Below are 22,976 nucleotides of genomic sequence, written 5' to 3'. Positions count from 1 at the left end.
GGGTTTAAGTGTTAAAATTTAAGTCTTGGTCATACAATAAAACACCCGTACCTTCCCCAGTGCCCATTCTCCACCACCAAAAACCCCAGTATACCCCCTTCCCACACCCTCCCCTACCTGTGGGGCAGATGATTTCCACATTATTCACTCTCTCTCTACTTTGATCACATTCAGTATTTTGACACCAGACCCACCATTATTATTTGGGATTTTACCCCACCGCTCAGATCTGCTGAAAAGGCAACAGTAGATAATTTGTGTTCTATTGCTGGTTAAAATAACATATGATGTTGCGTGGCTGCAGTAGTGGCCGCACAATTTTGAAATTCTGAAATTTTAACACTTAATTCTGGAGGGATTTCTGCCCAAACCTGCTGGGTTCCAAGATTTGTTCCTGAGTCTCTGGGAACATGGCCGTTAAGCAGCTTGATCAGGAACCATAGAGGCCGGTCATGGGCAGCAACTTGGGGTCTTGTTGGGGTGGAGAGGAAAGGGCCGGCTCCACTCCCATCCCGTGAGGCCCCACGTGTCTCATCACTGCAGGCCCAAACCTGACTGACCAGTGGCCTCTGGAGGATGGCCACCACTGGACCACCAAGGGGAACAGGCCAAGGCACGAAACCTATTCCCACCTGGGTTGGCCTGGTGCCAGTAACCTACTGCAGGAACCAGATGCATTTCTCCCAAAAGCCCTTGGGTCTTGAGATTTGTTTCTGAGTCTCTGGGATTATGGCCCTTAAGCAGTTTGATCAGGAACCAGAGAGGCCATGCCTCCAATTATATAGCTGAACCCGAAGTGGTTTGTGGGTGTGTCTCCCACATACCTAGCTTTTGGCCATTTACTTTCTTGGTAAACTTTGCCCCAAGTTTTTGGGGTCTGGCCAAAGGCACAGCAACAATTCTGGGGTATCTGGAAGTCTGAAGGTGCCATCAGGGTGCTGATGCACTCGTCTCACAGGTACAGATTGACCTGCTGGCGGCGCCATACCCCCAGTAATATACCTCTTGTTCATTAGAAGAATGAAGCAAGGTAATGTGTGTGTATGTGGGGCTAAGTGACTCTAGTGACTAAAACTATTTCACTTAGGAACTTGAATCAAAGTAGTTTGCAGAGCTCCTTAATATAGTTAAATGACACCATATTTCTAGATGGAGATTTCCGCCCCCCATCCCCCAACACACACACACACACACACACACACACACACACACACACACACCCAGCAGTGCTCAGGAGCTGTTTGTGACTCTGTACTCAGGAGTCACTTCTGGTGACTGGTATTTGGTGAGGAGGGGAAAGCAGGGACAGGGGCCACATCATAAGTGTGCTGGAGATTCAACTAGGGTTAGCTGCATACAAGGCAAGCTCTTTATTTCCTGTCCTATATCTCTGGCCCCCAGGATAGAAATTTTACTTTTCTTTTTTATCACTTTTATTGAGGTGACGGGCTGGAGCGATAGCACAGCGGTAGGGCGTTTGCCTTGCACGCAGCCAACATGGCCGACCCGAGTTCGATTCCTCCGCCCCTCTCGGAGAGCCCGGCAAGCTACCAAGAGTATCTCGCCCGCACGGCAGAGCCTGGCAAGCTCCCCGTGACGTATTCGATATGCCAAACACAGTAACAACAAAGTCTCCAATGGAGACGTTACTGGGCCCGCTCGAGCAAATCGATGATCAACGGGAGGGCCTTTTCCTTTATCTTTACCTTATTGAGGTGACATAATTTACAATACTGTTAATTATGCTTTACATGAAACCTTTTTCTCAGAAAAAAATTTTTTTTGAAACTTCATACAGTGGATTTGGGCTGGAGCGATAGCACAGCGGTAGGGCGTTTGCCTTGCACGCAGCCAACATGGCCGACCTGAGTTCGATTCCTCCGCCCCTCTCGGAGAGCCCGGCAAGCTACCGAGAGTATCTCGCCTGCACGGCAGAGCCTGGCAAGCTCCCCGTGACGTATTCGATATGCCAGACACAGTAACAAGAAATCTCATGATGGAGACGTTACTGGGCCCGCTCGAGCAAATCGATAAACAATGGGAGGACCGTGACCATACAGTGGATTTATTTCTCACTGTCCTGGAGGGCTGGATCAAAGTTCTAGATCAAAGTGGTAGAAGATTTGGTATTTAGTGAAGAACACTTCATGGGTTGCAGATTGCTACCTTCTTGCTGTGTACTGATAGCCTTTCCTTGAGCACTCAGAGATCCTAGTCTTGTCATTAAAAATGAATATTATGCATGTTACTTATATTCACATGTATGTCCAAAATGAGAACAGATCTGAGGTTGTGCTACTGTTTTATTAAAGCATATTATCTGATATGTTACATTTGGAATTCATGTAGAATGTTTCAGTGAAGTATTTAAAAAGGTAAATTGTTTTTTTAATTTGTATTAGTGAAACACCATGAAGTACAGTTGTAGACTTACAAATTTTTGTGCTTGGATTTCATGTATACAATGATCGATTGCTCCACCAGTGCCCATTCTCCACCACCAATGATACCAGTATCCCTCCCACCCTCAAACCCGCATCCCACCCTACCTCAGTGGCAGGGCATTCCCTTTTGTTCTCTCCTTTTGGGTGCTATGCTTTGCAAAAGAGGCATTGAGTGGCAATCGTGTTTGGTCTATAGTCTACTTTCAGCATGCGTCTCCCATCCTGGGAGGATCCTCCCAACACCCTTTATTTGGTGCTCCCTTCTCTATCTGAGCTGCCTTTTCCCCTAGCGTGTGCGGCTGGCCTCCAAGCCATGGAGTAAATCTCCTGGTACTAATCTCGGCCACTCTTGGGTGTTAGTCTCCTATTTTGTTACTTTATTTTCCCCAGGGGCTGGAGCTATAGCACAGCAGCGGTAGGGCGTTTGCCTTGCTCGCAGCCAACATGGCTGACTCGAGTTCGATTCCTCCGCCCCTCTCAGAGAGCCCGGCAAGCTACCGAGAGTATCTCGCCCGCACGCCAGAGCCTGGCAAGCTACCCGTGACGTATTCGATATGCCAAACACAGTAACAACAAATCTCATGATGGAGATGTTACTGGGCCTGCTCGATCAAATCGATGAACAATGGGAGGACCGTGACCGTGATTTTCCCCAGATGAATGCAATCTTTCTGTTTGTCCCTCTCTTTCTGACTCATTTCACTTAGCATAATACTTTCCATGTAGTACCACTTGTATGTAAATTTCATGACTTCATTAAAAAGGTAAATTTTAACCACAGCAACTTTTGTACCTATTTAAGGTCCAGACTTGCAGAACTGAAAATGTAGGTTGAGGCTGTAGAAGTTAAAGCTACAGTATCTAATAACTGTAGTACTTTAATTTAAACTTAGCCTTTTTTAGAAGTTTTTATTCTGACAGTGTTGTTTTCCAATTACTTTTTTTTAATGTTTTCCTACCTAGATTTTCTTGTAATCACATCTTAAAACCTTCAAGATGGTACTAGCAGACCTTGGGAGAAAAATAACCTCAGCATTACGCTCACTGAGCAATGCCACCATCATCAATGAAGAGGTATGTGGAATATTATAATCTCACATCACAAGCCTTGGAGAATTGGATTATTAGTAATTTGTATGCTTATTTTAATATGGATGTAATGTCTATAGATGAAACCTAGAACTACAAATATTAGATAATACTTTGAAAAATAAGTTTTAAGTCTTACTAATTTCAGCTTATTAAAAAATTACAAAACACATTTGTGATACATTTAAAACTTTTATACTTTGTTTTGTGAAAATGGCTGTTTTATAGATTAAACTTTTGCTTTCTCTCTTGACATAGAACTAATTTAAGTATCATGTTGTTTTCCTTCTTGTCCCTATCTGATCATTTTCCTTGAGGTTTACCTTTTTTCTTGTTGGGTGATCAAACCCAGGGCCTCATACATGCAATGCATGTGCACTACCATTGTGCTACATTCCGATATCTCTCCTCTTGATTTTTATTCATTGGGGGAACAGGGATGTGGCTCATTGCAAACATGTTTGCCTTCTTTGTGTTAGGATTTGGTTAGATCACTAGTAACCCTCCCCCCCACCCCCAAAAAAAGAAAAAAGACAACTAGTTTAATTTTGACTTCTTTGATTATTTTCCATGAAATTCTACTTGGTTTTTTGTTGTTGTTGTGTTGTTTTTGGTAGATTTGTGTAAGCTGGTACCTTTATTTGGTATTCTCATATTTTATCTGAAATACTCTTCCTTCTAACTTTATAGCTTTAGGTTTAAGATATTTCTCTTTTATTCTATGCATTGTATCTTAATGGTTTATAAATTGAAAAAAATTGTTTTACCCTAAAAATACGGGTTTATGTTTTGTGGAACTAATGGAAAAATAATTGGTTTTTACAAGACCTTGTTTGGGCTGGAGAAATAGCACAACAGGTAGGGCATTGGCCTTGCAAGCGGCCTACATGGCCGACCCAAGTTTGATCCCTCCGTCCCTCTCAGAGAGCCTGACAAGCTACCGAGAGTATCTCGCCCGCACAGCAAAGCCTGGCAAGCTCCCCAAGTGACGTATTCGATATGCCAAACACAGAAATAAGTGTCACAATGGAGACGTTACTGGGCCCACTCTAACAAATTGATGAACAACGGGAGAACAGTGACAGTGACAGAAGACCTTGTTTAGCATCTCACCTATATGATATGAATTTCCAGTTCCTTAGTATATAATAGCATTTAACTTAGAAGATGGCTTGAAGGATAAATAAATGAATGGAAGGTACTTTCTAACTTAGAAGTTTGAACATCTGTATTTTTTCCCTATAAATTCTCTAACACTCAATATGCTAATAGAATTAAATAGTTCTGGGACTATCTTTGATCTTGTCTAGTACAACCTCTCATTTATCATCAACAGAAAGTCAGTTTCACATGTTTATTGGAAGAGCTAGGATTAAAATTCTTTTCCTAGTTTTTCATTTAATATTTATTATTAAGTAATAAATCATAATTCAAATAATTGTTTGGTCTTCGAAATTCAGAATCAAAACAACATCTTTTTAAACAGGTTTCCCTGTTATATAACCATTATGCTGTTTGTATGTGTAGTGAAGGAAGAAAACTGGAAGAGGAGCTTGGTGGGAAGTAGGATACTGCTGTTTCTTGAATGGGCAGTTTCTCTGCTCTTGGTATTTTGCTGCTAGGGAACTAACAAGGAGAAATCTGTGTAGTGAAAGATAACTTATGTTTTTTGTAGACCCCTTTAATGAGGGATAAAGAAATCTGTAAGCCTCTGTAGGATATATGAAGAGAGTTGACAATTAGAATTCATTTAAGAAGTATTCAAGGGCTTGTGTTTTCGCACATTTTTGTCAGCATCAAAGATGTAGCAGTGAAAAAAAAAAGAACCTTTCCTTTTCGGAGATTTACGTTCTGGTATGAAAACAGTTATTGCATGAGCAATTAAAGCCTCATATTTTCTTAAATACTTCGTCGTTTATTGCCTTTCAACTGCAGAGCCTTCTGACTCAATAAATATGTGATGATACTTATCAGTAGAGTATGATTTCCTTTTACAGCATTTATATCTCTATTGTGAGTAAAATAAACTTGCTAGGTAGGAATAGTTTTTTCTTTTGTTACATTTTTCTTGGCAGCCCAGTTAATCAAATATAGTGGATCAGCAACAGGAAACTGTTCTATGATAGAGAAAATTTCAATGACCATATTTATTGTGAGGGAACTTTATTTTTGTTCATTTATTATCTTTACTGTTTTGGTATTGTTTTCAATCTTTGAATAAAATTATGGTAATACTGTTGTAAAAAGCAAAATGAAAGATCTTGATTTAGCAGAATGATTAACATTTAGTAAGATTATCTAAGAACTTGAAAACTTTTTCCCCCAATAGTGTAGTATTGTTCTTAAGGGACCATGGTAGTAGAAGATGATTGTTCAGCCATGGCTTTTATATGATTAAAATGATACACTAGATATTTAAAACTTTTACTTATTTACAGGTATTAAATGCTATGTTAAAAGAAGTATGTACAGCATTATTGGAAGCAGATGTTAATATTAAACTAGTAAAGCAACTAAGAGAAAATGTAAAGTAAGTAAAATTAATCAGGTAAAAAAACAGGCAAAACTGAATTCAATTTACTAAGTTGGTGGGCTAATTGGAAAAGTCTGCTATATAACGAAACATTTTCTGTTGTATAGCACTGAAAAGAACAGAATTTATATGTTGGAAGAATATATGTATAGAATGCTTCCATAATGATGGTTCTAAGAAAAGAGTACATGTGGCTTTCATTATTTGTGGATTTTTTCCATTTTACTTTTTTATTTGGATGGATTTAATCATACTGTATATTTTATTATAAAAAAGGCTTCTAACTGCTCAGATTCTTCATAGAAAAATAGTGCCATTTTATCCTTTTCAGACTAAAATGACATTAATCAGCCTCCTTTACTATTGGAGAATTACACTCTTTTTTGTCTCCTTTTTTGGTTTCTTTGTTCATATTGAATGAAGGAGTGATGTGTGTGGTCTCAGTTATTGTATTCATTGGAAGAAGCTCTCACTAGGACAAGGCAGATGAAATAATACAGGGCAACTCAATTAACTGCTTGAATTCTGGCCCTTGTCATGCATAGGCCATCCCTCCATTTTTGTTTTGTTTTGGTGCATAATAAATGTAGAACTCTTAGCATTTAAGCATTTTATACTAGAGAAAGAACTATTTTCTGTCAGGTATAAAGTATAGAAGGTGCAAGAAAAAAAATAATAGTTTACAAAGATAGGACAAATTAATGTCTAGATTTTTTAAAAAAAAGTTTTTAAAAACTAACCAAAGTAAAAATAAAGCAAAAAAGAAATCAACTAGCCAAAGTCTAATACTTAATAGAAAATTCCTTATGGCTTTGAGTTTAAACTTTTGGCTTGGATCTGTTGTATCTATATGTATATTAATTAGAAGACTGTTAATATGAATGTTGACCATGCTTACATAGTTTTGGTGCCAAACCTTTTTTTCTTTAGTGTTCTTTAGTGTTTTAACTGATTTTTCTCTCTTCTAACTGCAAATCACCACCACTGTGAAGGTCTGCTATTGATCTTGAAGAAATGGCATCTGGTCTTAACAAAAGAAAAATGATTCAGCATGCTGTATTTAAAGAACTTGTGAAGGTAAAAAAAAGTATATCAAAGCTTTTCACTAGGGCAGGGGTGGGAAAATAAATTAGGGAAGGGGACACTAGGACAATAGTGGGGGAGGGGAAAAGTGCCTGCCAGAGAGGCAGGCTGGGAGCAGAAGGGAAACTGCTGGTATTGTGGAGGATAGTGAACTGGTGAAGGGATTGGTGTTGGAGCGTTGTTGCCTGAAACTCAATCATAAACATTTTGTAACTTTGAAATTCATGGTGATTTGATTAAAAAATTCAAAACAAAAAAGTATATTAAAATTGTGGTATGGTTCTCTGTAAACCACTAACTTAAAAAATACATAAGTACTGCAGACAGGAATCTTTATTTTTTCCCCACGTATTTCACTTATCAGGCCAGAGAGATAGTACAGCTTTATAGAGCACTTTCTTTGTATAGGGCTGACCCAGATTTGATCCCTGCCATTATATTTGGTCCCTGAGCATGTCAGGCGTGATTTCTGAGTGCAGAGCCTTGAGTAAGCCCTGAAGATAGTCCCAAAATCAAAACCAAAATTTATTTCATGTGTGTATTTATGTATTGGGGGTTGAGGGAGGCCGAGGTTTAGGCCACACCCTACAGTGATCAGGGCTTACTACTCCTGACTCTGTGCTTAGGGATCACTTCTGACAGTGCTCAGGGAACCTTATGGAATACTGTGGATTGAACCAGAGTCAGCCACATACAGGGCAAGCCTTTAACCCCTATACTATCACTCTGCCCCCCAGAATACTTTATATTTTTATGTAATATTTACCTTGTTAAGTAATAAATGGGAGGCCTGATCAATAGTACATCTGGTAGGGCGCTTGCCTTGTATGTGGTTCACTCAAGTTCAATTCCTAGCACCATATATGGTCCTTCAAGGAGTGATTCTTCTTCTTCTTCTTCTTCTTTTTTTGGGGGGGGGGGTTCACACCCAGTAGTGTTCAGGGGTTACTCCTGGCTCTGCACTCAGGAGTTACTCCTGGCGGTGCCTGGGGGACCATATGGGATGCTGGGAATCGAACCTGGGTCCGCTGCTTGCAAGGCAAACGCCCTCCCTGCTGTGCTATTGCTCCAGTCCCAGGAGTGATTCTTAAGTGCAGAGCCAGAAGTAAACCCTGAGCATAGCCAGTGTGACCCCCCCACCCCGAGCATAGCCAGGTGTGACCCCCCCCCCTCCCCAAGCAGAAATAAATTAAAGGACCTTTAGCTTTTCTAAAGCTATTTTTAATATAGACTTTGGGTGCAGAATTTTGAGTACAGCTAAAAAGGCTAATTTGGTTCGTACAACAGAAGTGGAGAGGTTTCAGCAGACATTGGTGAAGTGATTTTGGCACATTGATGATGAGTGTGCTATGACAACTTACCTTTGAAGAGATGTGAAGAAACAGTCCTGAAACATGTTAGATATAAACAGTGTACCTCAATTTAAAAAAAGAAGAAAAATAAAAAAGCCAAATCCAAGTTACAAAAAAGTAAAACTTCATTCCATATTGATTAATGGAAGGGCCTCTCTGAGTTTATCTTCTTTTAATACCAGCTCCTACTATTGAAGCTCTTACTTTTGTGCAGATAGTCACACTTGCCAAATGCTAATTGTGTACTATAGAATCTCCTTGAAAACTGTTTAAAATTTTGTTTTTCAGATAGTAAAATAAGTCCTTTTCTGTTTCCTCACAGAAATGATGTTATTGTGGCTGTCATAAAAATCTGATGAAAATCCTAGCACTTTAAAAGTATGCAGGGGCTGGAGCAATAAATAGCACAGGGGGTAGGGCGTTTGCCTTGCATGCGGCAGACCTGGTTTGATTCCCAGCATCCCATCTGGTCCCCTGAGCACTGCTAGTGCATCACAGGATGTGACCCAAAAAGTAAAAATAAATAAATGAAATATTAAATAAAAATTAAAAATACGCTTAAGTCAAAAATGATAGAAAGACAAAGAGGAAGGAATTACTAACATTTTTGATTTCAAAGAATAACAGATATCTGCTAAGTGACCTCTGAATATTTTTTTCCTTCATTCTGTATATTGTTTTATTTACTCCTTTGATTCCAAACAGCTTATTTATACTTTGGAAGTTGAGATGGTTTGTCATTTCAGTTTATCCTCTAGGTTAGTTGAAAAGAAACTCAGGCCTAAAAGAAGTCATTGGGTTTGTATAGTCATACTTTCCACTCAGTTTGCAGTTGATGAAACTGCTAGTTAATGGTAGACTCCAGTCTGATCTCTAAACTCTATATAGGACTTCTCAAATTATTTCCAAATTGCTTTTCATCTATTTCCTGAATCAACACAGAGTGAGAAAAAAAATTTTTACTCCTGCCTGTGTACTCAGGGGTCACTCCTTGGAGTGCTCAGGGAATCCTCTGCTGTGTTGGCCACATGCAAGCCAAGCACTTGAACTCTGTACCTTCTCTCTAGCCCCCTACCATTATTATGTGAAGGAGCTAGTAGTTATATTTATTACTTGAACAAGTAGAAAATCTGTGGCAATTGCACTTGGACATTTGGTAGACCATCTCCACAATAAGTGAAGGGAGCCTGTCACTTTAAGGAAAATAATACTGTGGTTTGCTGGTTTTGGCATATCAAATATGCCACAGATAGCTTGCTAGGCTCTGCCGTTCAGTCTCGTTTCTGATGTTGTGTTCGCTCTCAATGGAACGACCATCTCTGAATGCAACAGTTATGTGTACCTAGGTCGAGAAGTCAACATGACGAATGACCTGGCTCCTGAGCTGTTCAGGAGGAAGAGAGCGGCTTGGAACGCCTTCAGGAGCATCAAAGAAATAGCTACGAGGACGAAGAAACTCCGGCTCTAAGCATATCTCTTTGATTCCACTGTTCTTTCTGCAATAACATATGCCTCAGAGGCCTGGACCCTACGAAAACAGGATGAGAACGCTATTCGGGTCTCCCAAAGAGGAATTGAGAGCTATGCTTGGAGTATCACGCTTCACTCAAATGAGAGAAGGAAACCGGAGTTCTGACCTCCGTCAACGATCAAGAATCAGGCACGGTCTCGTTTGCCAAGGTGTTGAAAATCAGATGGGCTGGACATGTAATGAGATTTGGAGAATCAGATGGGCTGGGCATGTAATGAGATTTGGAGACGACCACTGGACTAGAGCCATTACCGACTGGATTCCATGGGACGTCAAATGATCACGTGGCCGCCCACCTACGAGATGGTCAGACTTCTTCGTCAAGACCCCGAACGATCGGTTTGAGGCTCTTCATGCTCCTAGAATGAGCAGACGCCATTGGGCTACACTAGCACGTGACAGGGACGAATGGAGACGTTATTGGCGCCCGCTCGAACAAATCGATGAGTAGCCAGATGTCAAGTGATCAATACTGTGGTTAATGGAGAATTCAAGTCTTCAAGTAAAAGTTGGAAACTTGTATCTTGACTATGAGTTTGACATCATTCCAGTACTTATTTTTCTGATAGGATCAGTATTGATGTTAACAAATAAAAATACTAGATGTGGGGGTCAGAGCTATAGTACAGCAGTGAGTGCATTTGACTTGCATGCAGCCAACCCAGGTTCCATCCCTGGCATCCGATATGGTCCACAAAGCCGGGTGTAATTCCTGAGAGCCAGGAGTAACCTGTGGGCACTGGGAGTGACAAAAAAGCCAAAACAAAACAAAATAAATAAAGGGTTTTTGGACCCTTAAAAAAATAATAAAACTAGATGTATGTCAACAATGGAGATATGTGTAACTCATCAAACCTGTAATTTCTAAAAGATTAATTCATGATTATAAAAATCCTGCTATCAGTCTAAGATTCAAAAGTACAAGATAGGTTTTGGTGGAATAGCAGTGAGCATAGCTGCCTTCTAAAGTGCAATGTTGAGTAATAGATTTAAATATAATATTAAAATATACTACCTTCATTATTGTTTCTGGTTACATATGATAGCTAATATTTACAAATAATTTCATTGTAAATGGGCTCCCAAGACTAAAAATTAGTTTAGTGTTTCTATTCTTGGGTGCAAAAGGAAGAGAAGACAGACTAATAAAATCTTTAAAAACGTGTTTCAAATGGTCACAGAGAACTGGGTAGTCCTGCTGTCAGATCAAGAGTGTCAGTGATAGATGTAGGGTGTCATCTGTGTTCTGAAAGGGTGTTGGAGCAAAAGGAGTGAATTTATTTTTAAATTTTTTTTTCTTTTTGGCAATGTTTTATTTTTTTCCTTAAATTTTTATTAGTGAAACACCATGAGGTACAGTTGTAGACTTAAAAAATTTTGTGCTTGGGTTTCAGTTATACAATGATTGAATACCCATCCCTCCACCAGTCCCCATTCTCCACCACCACTGATCCCAGTATCCCTCCCACCCCCCATCCCCCAATCCCATCCTACCTCTGTGGCAGGGCATTCCCTTTTGTTATCTCTCTGAAAGGAGAATTTATTTTTAAGATAGATTTTTACCTACTACACAAGTTTGCTTAAGTCTGAATCTATACCTGGGACAGAAATACATAGATTTTTTCTTTTCCTCACTTTTCTACCACATGCCTTTCCTCAAGATTCAAGTCTGATATGGATTCTGTGAACTAAGTGCTACCTAGTATGGATGCACTTTCTTTAAAAGACTTATTTTATTGCTGGGGAGTCAGCTCATATCAAGTACGTTTGCAGCTTAGGCAGAGGAGCAGCTCCTGCATGTGGTGCAAGGAATTGAACCCAGGAGGTCCTTGAATTGCCACGGCATGTGCTCCCCTATTTGATTTATGAGCTGCTGTCTGTTGCGACTACTCAGCTATATTGTATATTGTAGCACTAGAACAGTACACTGTAGTAGTGTTCTGTTAAACTTTATTTACACAGTATGCAAACTTTTGATCTAGAACCTTAACTCGTGGCATTAATAACATATGCATAATGAATATCTGTAGAGAATAATGTTCTTCATCAGCGTTGATGAGAAAAAAAATGACCCAGCCACATTGAACAGAATTATTTGAGCACTTGCCTTCCTTATACATTCCCTTAAAGTTGCAGTTTTCAAGAACCTATCAGAGACATTAAGTGAGGACCACCTGTGCAGGTTTCAAGCTCCAAAGAACTGGCTCAGAAATTATCTTTTTTTTAAATGAACTTTTAAAATGCCTTTTATTTGATTAATGACTGTGTATTCATGAACCTTAATTTTCTACTGTCTGGAAAATTGCTAATTTTTTCTTAGTTTGCTAAGTATAATTTTTATTGTAGGCAAGCCTCACCTGGTGTTGCTTAACGACTTTTCCAAGCCGAGTGCTTGGGGTTGAGCCCAGGCATCCTACATGCAAAGCATGTGTTCACCGTCCTCTCTATAGATACAATAGAATAATAAGACTGTATAGAATAAGAAGTCTTCAGCATTGCAGAATTTAACATTCAAGTGACCTGGAGAGTTTTTTCATATAAAAATCTCACATGAGAATGTTTTCATGAGAATTACATGTGCTGTGTACGTTATGGCACATACATGTAATTTGTAATTGTGCTTCTACATAAAAGGTAAAGGTAAAGGCCCTCCCGTTGATCGTCGATTTGCTCGAGCGGGCCCAGTAACGTCTCCATTGGAGACTTTGTTGTTACTGTGTCTGGCATATCGAATACTCTCGGTAGCTTGCCGGGCTTTCCGAGAGGGGCGGAGGAATCGAACTCGGGTCGGCCATGTTGGCCGCTTGTAAGGCGAACGCCCTACCACTGTGCTATCGCTCCAGCCCCGCTTGTACATAAACACTTGTTAAATTGAGCATGAAGATAAGTGTTGTTCTAGTGTGGTAGCCACTAGCCACATATGGCTATGGAGCATTTGAATGTGGGTGGTTCAAAGAGAGATGTATTATAAGTACAGATACATGCCAGATTCAGAGATGGTGTGGGGAAAGGCAATGGTAAAGGTAAAGTCCCTCCCGTTGTTCGTCGATTTGCTCGAGCGGGTCCAGTAATGTCTCCATTGGAGACTTTGTTGTTACTGTGTCTGGCATATCAAATACGTCACGGGGAGCTTGCCAGGCTCTGCCGTGCGGGCGAGATACTCTCGGTAGCTTGCCGGGCTCTCAGAGAGGGGCGGAGGAATCGAACTCGGGTCAGCCATGTTGGCTGCGTGCAAGGCATACGCCCTACCGCTGTGCTGTCGCTCCAGCCTGGTGTGGGGAAAAGGTATACAAAATGCCTCATTCGTTTTTAAAAGAGATGACATGTTAAAATGATATCATTGGTGAGTCAATAATAAGGGTAACAAAATATTAAAATATATTTACTTTGGTGTCCCAAGTAGGGCTCCAGGGCCATCCCTGGTGATGCTAATTGCATTTTTGATCCAGTGCTAGGACCCAGTGATGGTTCTGCTTGAACCTTGTGGTACCAGGAACAACCAGAACCACCCAGCAGTGTTTGGGGCTTTTAAACCACACTTAGCAATTTCCTAGGGCCTCCAGGGCTACATTCTTCAATGCTCAGGAGGTCATGTGGTGCTAGGGATTGAACCCTGCCTTGTAGCACCCTAAGTCCTGTACTGTTTCCCTAGCTACTGGTTTGCTTTTTTCAAATGTCACTATTTGAAAAGTTGAAACTCATTTGTGGCCTATACAGAACTGATACAGATCATGCACTTGGCTTAAACTGGTCTCATGTTTTAGTCACACTGAAGCTTATTTTTAAAATATTTTGAGGGGCCAGAGTGATAGTATAGCAGGTAGGGCATTTTCCTTGCACTCAGCAGACCTGGGTTTGATCCCCAGCACCAGGTCATACCTGGTTAAATATGCTTGATGTGGAGATGGGGTAGGGAGATGTTTGCTCCCTGCAATACTCAGGGGACCATGCTGTGCTACAAATTGAACCCGGACTTCCCAATACAGAGTATGTGCATGCATCCCTTTGAGATATCTCTGACCCAACAGTGCATTGTTTCAAATTCTTAAATTTCACTGGGCTGGAGTGATAGCACAGCGGGTAGGGCGTTTGCCTTGCACTCAGCCAACTTGGCCGACCTGAGTTCGATTCCTCTGCCCCTCTCAGAGAGCCCAGCAAGCTACCGAGAGTATCTCGCCCACACGGCAAAGCTTGGCAAGCTCCCCGTGACGTATTCGATATGCCAAACACAGTAACAAGTCTCACAATGTTACTGGGCCCGCTTGAGCAAAATTGATGAACAACGGGAGGACAGTGACAGTGAAATTTCACTGCTTGCATGAGAAGGGATTAGGTGGGTTGTTTAAGATTAATAGGATTGTGGGTGACTTTTTTGTTTTTGTTTTGGGGCCATACCTGATGGTTCTTAGGACTTACTCCTTGGCTTTACACACAGAGATCATTCCTGCCCCATATGGGTAACTTTTATATCAAAATGTTCTTAAATTATCTTTATAATTTAAAAGTTGTGGGGGAGGCCAGAGTGATAGTATAGCAAGTAAGGCACTTGAGTTGCACAGAGCTGACTTGGATTTGATTCTGAATACCTCACCTGGTTCCCTGAGCCCACCAGGGGTGATCCCTGAGCATAGAACCAGCAGTAAATTTTGCACTGTCATTTGTTGATCTGAAACTAAAAAAAAAATTTTTTAACTTGAAGGAGATGGATTTTGGTTTTGAATATAAGGATAAATTGACTTGAATTAAGCATATTTTATTCTTAATTTGCTTTTTGCCTTGTAGCTTGTAGACCCTGGAGTTAAAGCATGGACACCTACTAAAGGAAAGCAGAATGTCATTATGTTTGTTGGATTGCAAGGGAGTGGTAAAACAACAACTTGTTCGAAGGTAAGTACTACTTTCTTCTTTCCTTTTTGAATATTTAGGATCATTTCCAGTAGAGCTCAAGGCTTAATCCTGGCAGTGCACTCAGATCACTCCTGACGAGGCTTGGGACATACTGTAGAGTACTGGACATCAAACCTGAATGGCCATAAGCAAGGGCTCTACCCACTGTACTTAAATAAGCCTCCCCAGCAGAGTTCTGAGGATGCAGGGAGTCCCTCCCAGCAGGAGTCAGCCTGACATTGCAGGTCTGATGGCTCAGTGCTCAGGCCTGAATGTGTGGTTCAGTGTTACTGGACACCTGCAAAGTTACACCCAGTGGAGCTGGGAGATAGGAGTCCCTGTGGTGTTGAGGGCTGACTGGCTGTCCAGGCACTGACAGGAATGACCCCCAGGTGCTAAGTTGAGAATATACCCTGAACTCCATCTGGTGTTACCTCTCTCCCCACAAAATAAACCTAAAAGTAAAACTTTACTACTTAAGTAGATAATAGTAGTAAACAGAAACAGTAGTCTGAATACAATGTATTTCTTTTTCTTTCCCAGTTAGCATATTATTACCAGCGGAAAGGTTGGAAGACTTGTTTGATATGTGCAGACACATTCAGAGCAGGTAAAGTGTTGAAATTTCAAATAAGTTGCTATAACTTTTATTTTAAAGTTTGCGGATTCATTAACTCTTTTTCTCATAGGTGCTTTTGACCAGTTAAAACAGAATGCCACCAAAGCAAGAATTCCCTTCTATGGAAGGTGGGTTTCCATTTCATTTTGATAATCATGTGTATTATTAACACTGTATCACTGTCATCTCCTTATTCCTCAATTTACTCTCGAGCCAGTAAAATCTCTGTTTGTCCCAGCCCTGAGATTTTAGCAGTCTCTCCTTACTCGTCTTTCCAAACGATTGGAGGCTCTTTCAGGGTCAGGGGAATGGGAATGAGATCTGTTACAGTTACTGGTTTTGGCATATGAATAGGACATGGGTAGCTTGCCAGGCTCTCCCCATGTGGGTGGGATACTCTTGGTAGCTTGCCCTGGGCACTCATATATATGTATATGTATGTATGTATGTGTGTGTGTATATATATATGCCTACTGTATGAACTCCATCAAACATGGTGTGGTAATTATGGACAGTGGGTAGGAAGTGTTCCATGATGTGTCCAGAAAGTGGCCTGGAGCATGGCGGCGGTTGGGTAGTGAAGGTCGGCTGCCGGGACTGGGTCCCTTGGGGTGTGGAGGGCTCTCACCCGTCCCCCTCTAGGGTGCCCCAAGTGGAAATAGCCTGGTGCGGAGTCCCATGTATTATTATACCTGTCTTTTATGTTGTGTAGTCACATTTTGATACAAGCTTAAATTTTTTCTGGACAGATGGAGTAAAACTAAATTATTATTTATTGTTTAATTTCTGATCCATTCTTACAGAAAAGAGGGGACACTATTTCTTTGTGGGGGGCATGCCCAGTGGTGCTCAGGGCTTACTCCTGTCTTTGTGCTCAGGGATCACTTCTAGTGGGGCCCAGGGGACCCTGTGAGGTGCTGGGGATTGAACCCAGATCAACTGCCTGCAACACAGGCATCTTTGTCAGTGTACTACTGCCCTGCCACTCCTTTTCTCTTTCTGTTGTCTTTTTTTGGTTTGTTTTGGGGTCATACCTGGGCTTATACCTCGTTCTTTACTTAGGGATAACTCCTGGTGGGGTCCAGGGCATCCTCTGGGGAACCCCTCTCCCCCAAGGTGTCCTGAGTCAGCCTTATCCAAGACAAGTGCCTTACCCACTGTTCTATCTCTTTGACCCTATTCTGTTGTCTTTTCAGACCTATCTGATATTTTTCTCGATTAAACCCATACTTGTGAATTCTGTACTCTTATTTAATATATAAAAAATTGCATTTGATCATCCTAAAATTACTTAAAAATCTATAGTCTCAGGTAGAGATTCTGATCATTGGCCTTTCCTCATTTTATGTACATTGCTATTTGTATTTTAATATGCATTCTTTTGATTGGTATCAGCTTTTTTACAAATCAGAATTGTCAAATGAAACCACACATATTAAAAAATTGTTTTCCCTCTAAATTAAGAACAACAAAATACATGTTTTTATATGAGATTAAAATGAATAAAATTACTGTGTTAATATGCATTTGGGGGTTGGGATGTTGAGCTAGACCTAGTGGTGCTAGGTCTACTCCCAGCTCTGTTCTTGGGGTCCCTCCTAGCTGTGCTTGAGGAACCATGTGGTTCTGTGCATTTTGGGAACAGATGCAAGATGAGCACCTTAATCCCTATACTGTCTCTTTAACCCCATCTATATTTTAATTTAACTTCGTATAGGTTTTAGGCCACTATAGTCACATTTTGGGTTATGCTTAGGGTTTAGTCCTGGTATTGTGCTCAGAGATTATTCTTGTCAGTACTTGGGGGACCGTATGGGATGTTGGGAATTGAACACAAGTCAGCAACTTTACGGTGAGCTCTACCAGCTGTATTATATTTCTGGCCCCCTATCCATATTTTAAGAACAAGTACATCAGGGCTTGGGAGAGAGCTTCATCACACTACATATGCCAGCACCTGAGTTCAAACCTTGGCACCATATGCCACCCTCCACCCCTGGCATTGCCAGGTATAGTTTCGAAAGCCTCCAAGTACCACAGGGGTGGTCTCATGGTTCCCAACATCATGGTGCCATAGCATTAAACCTTTCAGTGTGGTTGACTTAAATATCACGGGCCCAGTGACCACTGGGCAGCCCTCGCCCCCTCAAAAAGTTTGGTCTCCCAGCTAAAACTACAAAAAAATTCCCATTTCTCCCCTAGTTAATTAGTTTTGTTGTTGATCCAGTAATAATCTTAGAAGATTTTTCTTTCTGGAACTTACTAATTCTAAAGTTGATTCATAAAGGGATATTGGTACACTGGTGTTGGAATTATATACATGGGAAACCATCGTTAACAATATTATAAGTCAGAACTTCTATCAATAAAGAAATTATAATTTTTTTAAAGGCTATCTAGTAAAACATAGGTGAGAACAGTCAAAAAAATGTTAAAGGTGCTGAAGTGATAATACAGCCGGTAGAGCACTTGCCTTGCACACAGTGATCTGATTCAATTCCCGACCTCACAAATTGTCCCTGAAGCCCACCAGAAGTGCTAAGTGCAGAGCTTGGAGTAAAACCTGAGCACCACCAAGTATGGCCCTAAGATAAAAATGTTAAAGAGGAAAGATCAATTATTTATTATTCTTGGTATTTTTAATGTGATGATGTAATAAAAATATGCAAAAAAATGATCAAAGACATGAATAAGAGAGCCGGAGAGACAGTATAGCGGGTGAGGTGCTTGGCTTATATGCCTCTAACCCAGGTTTGATCCTCAGAACCCCTTGTGGTCTCCCATGTAATCACCGGGTTTAGAGCCAGAATTAAACCCTGAGCACTACTGGGTGTGGCCCCAACCCTGCCCCTCCCCATATGTTCATAAGAAGGGATTCAGGGGTAGAAGATATATCCAGTAGGTAGGACATTTTCTTGGCATGTGGCCAGTCTGGCATCCCTGGCAACCTGTGTTGTCCTTCAAAGCCCTGCCAACACAAAACATCTGATTCCTGAGCACAGAGCAATAAGTAAGCCCTGGGCACCAATGGGTGTGACCCAAACACTCCTCACCCCCCAAGCCCCCCAACTCCTCCCATAAAGAAGGGATTGATGTATATATATGCATTGGAATACAATCATGTATTATCTACACCTTATATTGTCTATGGTAAAATTAAGAACCCATTTGAGGGGCTGGAGTGATAGTACAATGGGTAGGGCACATGCCTTGAATGCGGCCGACCCGGCTTCGATTCCCAGCATCACATATGGTCCCCCGAGCACCGCCAGGAGTAATTCCTGAGTGCAGAAGCCAGGAGTAACCCCTATGCATCGCCGGCTATAACCCAAAAAACAAAAAACAAAAAGACAAAGTACCCATTTGAAATTAACTCTTTAGAACATACTTCTTGATTGTAAGATTGACAGAGGTTTTGAGGATAAAGAATATAGTAAAATAGGAATAAAGTTAGTTAACTTCATGAATGACATTTTATCTTTAAAAGCTAAAAGTCTACATAGTCATTTCTTTGATCCAAATTCAAATTCCGGTTCAAAGGAATAATCATGTACAGTATATATATGTATACATATATAACATATATGTTATATGTATATGTTGATTTTAATAGCAAGTAATTAGAAAAACCTCAAATAATCAAAAACAAGGCATTCATTTAATAAATGATAGACTAGCCATATGATGGCATATGAAATATAGCCTAGAATCATGATTTGCAAGAATATTTTACTGTTTTATGGAATGCATACTGGGTTGGAGCAGTAGCACAGCTGGTAGGGCACTTGCCTTGCACACAGTGGACCTGGGCCGGGCCAACCCTAGTTCGATTCCTCTGCCCCTCTGGGAGAGCCTGGCAAGCTACCAAGAGTATCTCAACCGCATGGCAGAGCCTGGCAAGCTACCTGTGATGTATTCGATATGCGAAAAACAGTAACAAGTCTCATAATGGAGACGTTACTGGTGTCTGCTCAAGCAAATCGATGAAGAACGGAAGGACAGTGCTATGGAATGCATACTTGTAGTTTGTGAGAAGAGTTGAATGCAAAAGTAGGTGTGAAACACTATGTAATATGACTTCCATTATTAAAGAAAATTAAAAAAAAACTCATGAGCACAGCTGGGTATGAACCAAAAAAAGCAAAAAGAACAGGGATGCAGCAGAATTATACAGGATTTTCTGTGTGAAAAACTAGATAAAATTTGATGCTATTCCAGAAGTAGATTGCTTTTTTAAATACTAGATTTTATTTTTTCAAATTGAAATTTTGTTTACTAGAACATTTTACAAGACTAACAATTTTCAAAGTATTAGTATTTAGAAGCTTTGCTATTGGAGTTACTGCTAAATTATTTGTTCATGTAAATAGCTATACAGAAATGGATCCGGTTATCATTGCCTCTGAAGGAGTAGAGAAATTCAAAAATGAAAACTTTGAAATTATTATTGTTGATACAAGTGGGCGCCATAAGCAAGAAGATTCTTTGTTTGAAGAAATGCTTCAAGTTGCTAATGCTATAGTAAGTAGCTTTTAATTTAATAACATTGTAATGACTTTGTTTAATTTGATTGCAAAACCTGATTAAGTTTATAATCCTGAGATATTTTGCCTTCGAGGTAGATTTCAAGTGCTTTTGAATAATTTTGCTTTAGGCACCTGCATCTGTGTGATAAGGACTTAATTTTCTCTATTTTAAGTGAGAAATTTCATAAATATCAAAAAATAAATTTCCCTTCTCAATCATTCCGATGGCACATAGAAGAAAAAAATATTTGTTTAAGTGCTAGTGCCAGAGAAATATTACAGGGGTTAAGGCACTTGCTTTCATGTATGTAACCAATTCCTTTTTAGTTCCAAGCACCACATAATATTCCTCTGAGCATAGAGCCAGGAAGCCATGAGCACTGCCTTAGCCCTCCCAAAACACAACAACAACAAATACTATTCATCGTTTAATTTCTCTTTAAAATCGTAATGAAAATAACTTGGAAACAAGTTTCTGGGTCACCCAAATCACCATTTTTTTTTCTTTTGGGTCACACTTGGCTCTGCACTCAGGAATTCCTCCTGGCGGTGCTCAGGGGACCATATGGGATGCTGGGATGCTGGGAATCGAACCCTGGTCGGCCTCATGCAAGGCAAATGCCTAACCCGCTGTGCTATTGCCCTAGTCCCATCACCAATTTTTGGACTCACATTTTGAAATTGGTATTGGCATTCTATGGTTAATGGTTGTATCTTTTTAGCTGAGGTGAGCAGAGCTTTTTGATCTAGATGAGCAGAGCTAATGGGAATATTCTTTATTTATTTATTTTTCATTGAATCACAGTTACAAGGTTGTTTTTGATTGGGTTTTTATTATATTACGTTCCAAATACCCATCCCTTTACCAGGTACATTTCCCACCACTAATGTCCCCAGTTTCCCTCCATACCACCTCCACCGGCACCCCCCCCCCCCGCCTCTGTGGCAGGCACTTTTCTTCTCTCTCTCTCTCTCTCTCTCTCTCTCTCTCTCTCTCTCTCTCTCTCTCTCTCTCTCCCCCTCTCTCCCTCTCCGTCTCTTTCTCTCAATCTCTCTCTCCCCCTTCCCCCTCCCATCTCCCTCTTTCTCTCTTTCTCTCTTTCTCTCTCTGGCTCTCTCTCTCTCTCTCTCTCTCTCTCTCCCCCCCCCCCCCCTTTCCTTTTGGGCATTATGGTTTACATTAAAGATACTGAAAAGTTTTCATATATATCCTTTTACCTATTTTCAAGAAAACTCAGTTCTTGTTCAGAGTGATCATTTCTAACTATCTATCTTAACTGCCTTTTTCCCCCACCCAAACTTGTGGCAAACTTTAAGGGAAATAGTCTTACCTCTGCTATATTCATTTTGATTTTAGTACACCTTGCCACTTTTCTTCTTCTGATTTACTTTTGTTATACTTTTACTTAGAATGCAATTTCTTTATTAGCATGCCTTTTTTCTGTTTACAGTGGCCTACTTTTTTTCCTTTTTTGTTCTGACTTCAGCTCAAAGACTATCCAAGAGTGGTCTCCACAACTCAAACTGTTTTATAAAAATCATTGTCATTTTTGTACGGGTCATAGCCAACAGTGCTTGGAAGCTACCAGGGCCACACCTGGTGGTACTAGGGTACCACAGTGCTGGGGATCAAACCCTTGGCCTCACAAGGCTTGTGCTTTACTACTTGAATGAAATCTGCAGTCCCAAACTAGTGTTTTTAATCCCATTTCAGTTGTACATCAGAAATCTGTATTTGCCAGATTCATTTTTTCTCTTCTGACTAGAATGTAAATTCAACAAGTACAAAAATTTTCTTTCCCCAGAACCATTAGGTTACTAAAACAGTAATTATTGACTGATTGAATAGTTTATGATATTTTTATTATAACTTCTAATTACAGATTTGCTAAAATCAGTAGTAATATATATCTTCTTTGTTTATATTTTCTAGCAACCTGATAACATTGTTTATGTGATGGATGCCTCCATTGGACAAGCTTGTGAAGCTCAGGCTAAGGCTTTCAAAGATAAAGTAGATGTAGCCTCAGTAATAGTGACAAAACTTGATGGCCATGCAAAAGGAGGTGGTGCTCTTAGTGCGTAAGTATCATTGGTGCTGTTGTCTTATACCTAGTGCTGTGTGTGTGTGTGTGTGTGTGTGTGTGTGTGTGTGTGTGTGTGAGAGAGAGAGAGAGAGAGAGAGAGAGAGAAAATGTTATGTGTATATACCAATGGCTTTCTTACTGAATGTTTATATAAAAGCTTTATTAAAATATCATCCAGACATTTACCTAGTATGATCTATAAAAGAAGTTTAATTGAAAACAGTTTTGGAAGCTCTGATAGTGGCAATTTTGCTATTGAAAGGAAATTTGAACTATGTATGTTTATCTAATTAAGTTTGAAATGTGCTGAAAATGTGTTTCTTTTTTGAGGTTATGCTTTCTTTGCATTATAGGGTTGCTGCCACAAAAAGTCCAATTATATTCATTGGTACAGGGGAACATATAGATGACTTTGAACCTTTTAAAACACAACCTTTTATCAGCAAACTTCTTGGTATGTACAGTGGTGGAGATTAAAACACTCTAAGAAATAGTATGGATCTTTGAGACAGATTCGGATTAAAAAAAAATTTTTTTTTTCTGGTGGGGATGGGAGGGTCTGAAACACCCAGCAGTATTCAGAACTTAATCCTAGTTCTGTGCTCAGGGATCACTCCTGGTCTTTTGGTGGGGTTTCGGGGACCCAGGATTGAACCAATGTCAGCCCTGTGGAAGGCGTTACCCCTTTGTACTATCGATCTGGTGCCTAGATTAAAATTTTAATTTTGTTCTCTCACTTAACTAGTTTAGGAAAAAGATTATCTTTCATGACTTCCTCACTTCTAAATTATCTGCCATCTGCTGCCTGGGGTTAGAGTTGTAAAA

At 40.3% G+C, this 22,976-nt stretch overlaps 1 protein-coding gene across 3 annotated transcripts in view; it reads left to right on the top strand.

Annotated features, from left to right (window-relative positions):
* LOC130041987 (signal recognition particle subunit SRP54) overlaps positions 1-22,976 on the top strand; it is a 79,221-nt gene that overhangs the window by 10,252 nt on the left and 45,993 nt on the right. For all 3 annotated transcript variants that reach the window (XM_056134312.1, XM_056134309.1, XM_056134308.1), the window contains 9 exons: positions 3,408-3,518; positions 5,972-6,063; positions 7,059-7,143; positions 14,815-14,919; positions 15,463-15,529; positions 15,609-15,666; positions 19,909-20,059; positions 21,998-22,146; positions 22,505-22,605. In XM_056134312.1, the coding sequence (XP_055990287.1) occupies positions 3,441-3,518; positions 5,972-6,063; positions 7,059-7,143; positions 14,815-14,919; positions 15,463-15,529; positions 15,609-15,666; positions 19,909-20,059; positions 21,998-22,146; positions 22,505-22,605 (886 nt within the window). In that variant the 5' untranslated portion in view covers positions 3,408-3,440. The remainder of the gene's footprint in view (positions 1-3,407; positions 3,519-5,971; positions 6,064-7,058; positions 7,144-14,814; positions 14,920-15,462; positions 15,530-15,608; positions 15,667-19,908; positions 20,060-21,997; positions 22,147-22,504; positions 22,606-22,976) is intronic.

This window comes from Sorex fumeus, unplaced genomic scaffold (assembly GCF_029834395.1).
Source record: "Sorex fumeus unplaced genomic scaffold, SorFum_2.1 ptg000098l, whole genome shotgun sequence".
NCBI lineage: Eukaryota > Metazoa > Chordata > Mammalia > Eulipotyphla > Soricidae > Sorex > Sorex fumeus.
Note: the sequence above shows the minus strand (reverse complement) of the source record. Positions and strands in the feature narration are given on the sequence as shown.